We start from the raw sequence: 7,660 nt of genomic DNA, 5'->3' as shown, positions 1-7,660 counted from the left end.
GGAAGTGGCGCTGTGGCTCAAGTGGTAGAGCACTAGCCGTGAGCTGAAGAGCTGAGGGACAGCGCCCAGGCCCAGAGTTCAGGCCCCACGACCAGACCCAAAAATAAAAAAATAAATAAATCTGGCAACAAGCACATATCTTTCATAGTAAAGATGAGAGAAAAGCTTAGAGAAAGGCAAAAGAGCCAAGATATTTATTTAAATTACAGTATGCTAATATTATTACATTATTTAAAAGTGGTTCAAAGTCTTTAAAAACTAGTGTATAGTAATTGTACAAGGGGGTTATAAATACCATATTTAATACACATATGAATCACAGTTTGATCAGATTAACCTTCTATTACTTTCTCTCCTCCCCCACTTTAAAAAAGCCTTTCTAAAGCAACATGAAAACTCTTAAGTTTATGAATGTCTAGAAAAATAAGAAAAAACACCCACCTTGATTACAATGTGTCCTTTCCTGGTCCCACTTCTGTCTAGTTCACGGTGTTCATGCACCATAACAATTTCTCCCTCTTCTTCAACTTTATGGGTATTTTTCTCCACATGATTTAAAATTCTCCAATAATCCTGCTGAGCTATGCAGACAAACTGTCCAAGAACAATATGGGGACAATTAAGGAATCTATAGTACAAAAATATATCACTGCGCACCAAGGCAGAGCACAAAGGCAAGAAACCAAGTGGCATCAGTTCTTTTTCTTTCAATTCTTTCAATCTTTAACACAAAACTCAAGGTAAAACAATTTATACACAAAGAGTCATAAGAAGTCAAATCCATCTGAATTCTGCTCTTTTAAAAAGAGAAGTGAACATCTACTTCCCTCAAAATAGACACTATGCGTAGAAAACACGAAGCAGGACTAAGTCAGAAAAAACTCAGAAGTTCCTATTTCTTTCCTTTTTCAAAACTAAAAAGATTCTGAGCTTGCTAATATCTGAATTCCAAAATTAAAACAGCATTTATTTGATACAGTCTCTTAAAATTTCAGTTTGCTTAATTCCACAAAAGCTTGAAACAGACATAAAATCTAGTTTGCTTTATTAATTATAATTTATTGAAACTCCTAATTCCCAAATATTTTCCTGTTTCAAAGTAAAAACAGTTTCTGCCATTTTTAAATCTAAAAAAAAAAAGACTATCTGACCAAAAAAGCAGCTTACCTGACAGTCATCTACTTTAGTCCTGACAATTCCATGCATGTACTGCTTATCCAGAGTGGGAGTAATTCCAAAACTATTTCCCATAAAGAGATTTTCAACTTTTCCATCTGGATGACTGATTTCTACAGTGCCGTTTAAAATAACATACCATGAATCCAGCTATAGGGAAAAACGAATGTTAAGTTTGAACCAGAGTCTAGCAAAAAGCACAATGTGCATCATTTAAAAATAAGATATGATTATAGTATTAATTTGCCACTAACATTGTATTCCATATCTCTGCAAACCATTATAGTTTATTTTTAGTCATCAAAGGAAATCAAGGACTTTCATTACTGATCAAGGTCTCTGAGGACAAATAGTATAATTTTTGGGCTATATAATAATTTTGTTATGCTGGGCACTGGTGGTTCACACTCATAAATCCTAGATACTAAGGAAGCTGCCTAGGCAGAAAAATCCATAACTCATCTCCAAAAGCTGGAAGTAGAGCTGTGGCTCAAGTGATAAGAGTGCTAGCCTTGAGCAAAAAAAGCAGCTCAGAGACAGCACCCAGGCCCTGAGTTCAAGCACCAGAACCGGCAGGCAAGTAGGCAAGCAAGCAAAAAAAAATGTTAGTTTTTTTTGGTTACATTTTGGTAGGCCCAGTGGTTTCTATTATAAACATACTGAAGGGAACATGTTTTGACATAACTAAGTTTTTTTGTTTTTGGTCAGTCATGGGATTTGAACTCAGCCTGGGCGCTGTCCCTCAACTCTTCAGCTCAAGGCTAGCGCTCTACCACTTGAGCCACAGCACCACTTCCAGTTTTTCTGGTGGTTTATTGGACATAAGAATCTCATAGACTTTCTTGCCCTGGCTGGCTTTGAACCATAATCCTCATACCTCAGCCTCCTGAGTAGCTAGCACTGGCACTGGGCTCTAAGTAAGTTTTATATTAGGTCCTCAGAAGAGAAATTTTAACTAGAACAAAAGGTTAGAGAATGAATACTTTGGTGCCACATTAAGGATTTCTAAATGACTCCAGAAATGCCATACCAGTTTATATTCCTATTAGTAGTAAATGATAGTGTTCACTAACATCTCTGCATTAATCCTTACTAATTTTATAACAAAAATAGCCACCACTACCTAGTAGCCTAATACTTTCAACCCCATGAAGGTCTTTCTCCATCTATAAGCCACCATCTGAGCAGTTTTAAACACAATTGCCAGAAAAATGCTTCAACGTAAGCATTTTACTAGGAGACACTGGCAACAATATTCTTCCTTTGTTTCTTTAAAAAAAAATTCTATCATATAAAATGAGAAAAAGGATGGAAACCAACTACTAAACATTCTTTAGGGAGCAGGTCCTGTTGCTTGACCTCTGGGCTTGGGGACTGTCCTGAGTTCCTTTATGCTCAAGGTTAGCGCTCTACCACTTGAGCCATAGTGCCACTTCTGGCTTTTTCTGTGATTAATTGGAGATAAAAGTCTCTCAGACTGGCTGGGAAGGTGGGTCAGTGGTAGAGTGCTTGCCCTGCATGCATGAGGCCCTGGGTTCAATTCCTCAGCACCACATATACAGAAAAAGCCAGAAGTGGCGCTGTGGCTCACATGGTAGAGTGCTAGCCTTGAGCTGAAGAGCTCAGGGACAGCGCCCAGCCCAGAGTTCAGGCCCCACAACCAAAAAAAAAAAAAAAAAAGTCTCACAGACTTTTCTGCCTGGGCTGTCTTTGAATTGCAATCTTCAGATCTGAGCCTTCTGAGGATTACAGGTGTGACCACCAGTGCCTGGCCTCCTAAACATTTTAAACACCAACAATATAAATGCAAATAGAATAATAATTAAGCACTGTTTTAAAAAAATCTTATAACTTAATTTGAGAAACAAAAAGGTGGTTCAGCGTGCTCCATAAAGTACACTGCTAGGAAATACATTATAACTACCTCAAACTTGCTATGTACTTGAAATAGTTTAAAATACAAAAGCCCAGGATTTATACAAGTTTATGGAAATTAATTCTCCTAAAAGTAAAATTAGTAAACAGTTGATATTGATCACAATAACCTATGATGTTTATTTGCTAACTTACCTCTTGCCCATCTTCAAGAATAACAGCTCCAGCCTGCTCCACCACTTCGAAGATCATCACTGAGCATAGCTCTCTCCTCACAGACATGGTCATGTTTGCAAAAGCAGGGAGCTGGTGCATAAACTCAAGCAATTGCTCTATAGAAAAGTAGAAATTCTAGAATGAAGACCATCAAAGAGAATACCTTATACATACAACAAAATTCACAATACCGAGTTTTCTAATCAACTTATGAAATTTATGTTGCTAAAGAAACCGAGACACTGGGGCTGGGAAGTTGGCTCAGTGGTAGAGCGCTTGCCTTGCTTGCTTGGGGCCTGGGTTCGATTCCTCAGCACCACATAAGCAAAAAGAAAAAAGCCGGAAGTGGTGCTGTGGCTCAAGTGGTAGAGCGCTAGCCTTGAGCTGAAGAGCTGAGGGACAGCGCCCAGGCCCAGAGTTCAGGCCCACAACCGGACCCCCCACCCCCCCCACACACACAAAAAAGAAACCAAGACACAATTACTATTAAGTAAACAGAAATCAGTTTTTAGCACACAGACAGACAGACACACACACAGACAGACAGACACACAGACAGACAGACAGACACACACACACACACACAGACACACACACAGACACACACACACACAGACACACACACGAAAACAGAATTTACAGCCCTTGGAGAAAATCAGGAAACTACATGGGTTCAGATAATGCTGGAGAGTTTAATTTGTAAGCTTCAGATTAGGGAAGCTCTTTACTAGATTAATGAAAGGGTCCTTTTTATTTGTATTTCTTTTTGTGCTGGTTCTGGGGCTTGCTCTGGGCCAGTATGCTATCCCTGATCTTTTGTGCTCAAGACTACAACTTGAGCCACAACTCCATTTCCAGTTTTTCTGGTGGTTAAATGGAGATAAGAGTCTCCCAAACAGCCTCCTGAGTAACCAGGATAATTGATATCACTTAATGAGTTTATAGTTTTTTTCTTCTTTTCAACAGTATTAATAAATGCCAAGTAATTAAATTAGGGACTAACAAATGTGAATCTGAGCTCAAGATCTATCAAAGCAACTTCATAACAGCATTTAATATTTATTAGTTAAGGAACATGAGTTCCTTAATCCATTCAATGGTATATGATAATGATGCTATATACCACAAAACTTTTATAAAAACTGTGAAAACAGCTAGTATATAATTTATCAGGTAAACTGCTCTTCTCTGCTGGAAGGAGTGAGGCAGGCCTAAAATCCCAGCATCTGAGGCAAGAGAATCCCAAGTTCCAGGCCAGATTGGGCTATACAGACATTGTCTCAGAAAATAAATCAGATGGGAGGGAGAAAAAAAGTATCTTTAGCATTCAATTTTCCAATCAAAGTATAGTAACTAGTTCTGTAATACATTACACAAGAGACTGTAACAACATTTTTTTTTGGGGGGGGGGAGGTCCGGTTGTGGGGCCTGAACTCTGGGCCTGGACGCTGTCCCTCAGCTCTTCAGCTCAAGCCTAGTGCTCTACCACTTGAGCCACAGCGCCACTTCCAGCTTTTTTCTTTTTGTTTATGTGGTGCTGAGGAATTGAACCCAGGGCCTCATGCATGCAAGGCAAGCACTCTACCACTGAGCCACCTTCCCAGCCCCTGTAACAACATTTTAGATAGATACCTATCTTTCAGATTAGAAACCTACAAATGTTTGGAAAAATCTTCAAAATCATACACACTGAACATAGTTTGCTATGCTTTAAAAAGTACCTTGCGGAGCTAGGCACCAGTGGCTTGCCCTGTAATTCTAGTTACTGAGGAGGCTAAGACATGAAGGATCATGGTTTGAAGCCAACCTATGCAGAAAAGTCCATGAGACTCCAGTTCCAATTAACCAACAAAATGATAGACTGGAAGTATGGCTCAGGTGGTAAAGGGTCAACTGTGAGCAAAAAGCTGAGCAAGAACACAGGCTCTGAGTTCAAGCCTCAGTACCAATGCATAACAACAACAACAATAAAGTATCTTATGGCAAAGAAGAAAATCAGTTCGATGCAATCAAAGTTTAGGTTTTAGGGATTGATCAAGATGCATTGTCCTCATAATCTGACTTGTGGAATTCAAATTGCGTTATACAACTACTTAATTTAAAAAATAAAAGAAAAATGTTTTTATCAACTGGCAGACAGCCTTTATGGCAGTTCTCAACATCCCACACTCCTGGTATTTACATTCTTATACAGTCCTCTTCCTAATAGTGTATCAGTTGCTTGGTGTGATGAGTCTGGCAGAAATGAAGATAAGTCATTTATGAAGCCAAATCATAAAAGACATGTAGCCTCAGCCCTATTATCTCTTGGATTAATTGGTTTGTGGGGGAGGGGATTCTACTGCCCCATGCTTTAAGTAGTAAGCAGGCTATGGTTAAGACCCAACTGACAAAGAATTGAGGTTCTTTACTGAGCCTCAGAGTTGCTTTCTTGGACATAGATACTCAACTTGATCCAGTTAAGACTCAGATGACTACAGCCCCTGTGGACATTCTGACTTAGGATACTGAGCCAGAATTACCCAACTAAGATGCACTTTAACTCCTGACCCACAAAAACCATGAAATAATAAATACATGCTAGTTCATGTCACTGAATTTTTTTTTGTATTATTAGTTAAGCTGCAATAGGTAACTAGTTTTTGCACATTCTTAAATAAACTGGCATGTATCTTACCAATGTCATCATCAGTTTTATCTGCAGGTTCCTTCTCAAGACATTCTCGAACAAGATCTCGCCCCTGCAATGGATCTGTTTGGTCAATCTCTTCCTCCTCCTCTTCTTCATCCTCAGAATCAACAGGTCCCTCTGGAAGACGTGTTAAATCTACGTCTCCTACCTCACTCTCTGTAGCCTACAGAAAGAAATCTCAATCATTTATTATGTTACAGTCTGGAATTAACAAAAATGACCCTGCTTACTAAGTATCGTAGAGATTAGGTGACAATGTATGCTTCATGATGAAGGAAACTACATTGGGCACTGGTGGCTCATACTTGTAATTCTAGATACTCAGAAGGCTGAGATCAGAAGATCATGGTTCTAAGTCAGATGGGACAGAAAACTATGTGAGACTTGTATCTACAATTAACTAGTAAAAAAGCGAGCAGTTTTTTTTGTTGTTGTTTTTTTGGTCGTTCATGGGGCTTGAACTCTGGGCCTGGGCGCTGTCCCTGAGCTCTTCAGCTCAAGATGAGTGCTCTACCGCTTAAGCCACAGTGCCACTTCCGGTTTTCTGGTGGTTTATTGGAGATAAGAGTCTCACAGACTTTCCTGCCTGGGCTGGTTTTGCACTGTGATCCTCAGATCTCAGCCTCCTGAGTAACTAGGATTACAGGCGTGAGCCACCGGCGCCCGCTAAACAGCAGTCTTGAGTGAAAAAGCCAAGTGAAAGCTCAAGGATCTGAGTTAAAGTCCTAGCATCAGAACAACAGCAACAACAGAAAATGTTTACTTATATAAGGTCTCTCTCTGTCCCAAATACAGGCTTATCTTTCCGTAGTGTGATATCTAGGTGGTAAATCTGAGCCAATAAATATAAAATTTCCAGGAGATTCAAATATTATTAAATATGTTAATAAATTTCCCAACAAAGCTGGGAACAAAGTTGTACTTTCTCAAAACTACAAAGCACTCTAAAACATGAAGTATAAGAAAGATAAGGCATAATAGCTGGAAATGGAGCTGTGGCCCTAGCAGAGTGCCATCCTTCAACAACAACAAAAAATCGAAGTGACAGCATTCAGGTCTTGAACTCAAGTATGTGAGTTTGTGGCCTGGCAAACAAAAACACACACAAAAATGATAAATAAAGTTTAAGAGAATAGGCTACCCAATTAAATTGAGAATGAAAGTTTGGAAATATTTATATACTAAAGCAGATATATACTAAAGCAGACCTATCACAGAGGTCTAGGATATTGATCAATATCCAGTTTGGTGAATGGCAATTTCTTTGTACAATTAAAGGTAATCAAAAATAAAGCAAAATCATCACCACTATGAAACAAAACAAAAACTTCCCTTCCCATCCCTTATAATTGGATCCAACGATATACTAAGTAATTTTAAAATGAACTTATACTTAACAACTACAAAGTTGGAAATATATTAGTGTTAGATATCTTTAAAAGAGCTAGCGAATATGTTAAAACTGAGTTGAAATTTAATTCACAGAAAATAATGATGTCTTTTAGAATTTGTTTTTGTCAGTCATGGGGCTTGAACTCAGGGCCTTGCTGCTGTCTGGCTAGCACTCTACTATCTTGAGCACCACTTCTGGTTTTTCTGGTGGTTAACTGGAGATAAGAGATGTTCCTGCCTAGACTGGCTTCAAAGCTTGACTCAGATCTCAGCCTCCTGAGTAGTTAGGATTATAGGCATGAGTCACCA

The 7,660-nt window shown here is 38.9% G+C and overlaps 1 protein-coding gene across 3 annotated transcripts in view; it reads right to left on the bottom strand.

Annotated features, from left to right (window-relative positions):
* Rapgef6 (Rap guanine nucleotide exchange factor (GEF) 6) overlaps nt 1-7,660 on the bottom strand; it is a 147,888-nt gene that overhangs the window by 63,966 nt on the left and 76,262 nt on the right. For all 3 annotated transcript variants that reach the window (XM_013033804.1, XM_013033807.1, XM_013033806.1), the window contains exons 8-11: nt 5,945-6,122; nt 3,247-3,383; nt 1,168-1,326; nt 442-594 (exon numbers count right to left, since the gene is read on the bottom strand). In XM_013033804.1, the coding sequence (XP_012889258.1) occupies nt 442-594; nt 1,168-1,326; nt 3,247-3,383; nt 5,945-6,122 (627 nt within the window). The remainder of the gene's footprint in view (nt 1-441; nt 595-1,167; nt 1,327-3,246; nt 3,384-5,944; nt 6,123-7,660) is intronic.

The sequence above is a fragment of the Dipodomys ordii genome, unplaced genomic scaffold (genome assembly GCF_000151885.1).
Source record: "Dipodomys ordii isolate 6190 unplaced genomic scaffold, Dord_2.0 Scaffold177, whole genome shotgun sequence".
NCBI lineage: Eukaryota > Metazoa > Chordata > Mammalia > Rodentia > Heteromyidae > Dipodomys > Dipodomys ordii.
This window is presented reverse-complemented; position numbering and strand designations above follow the sequence as displayed.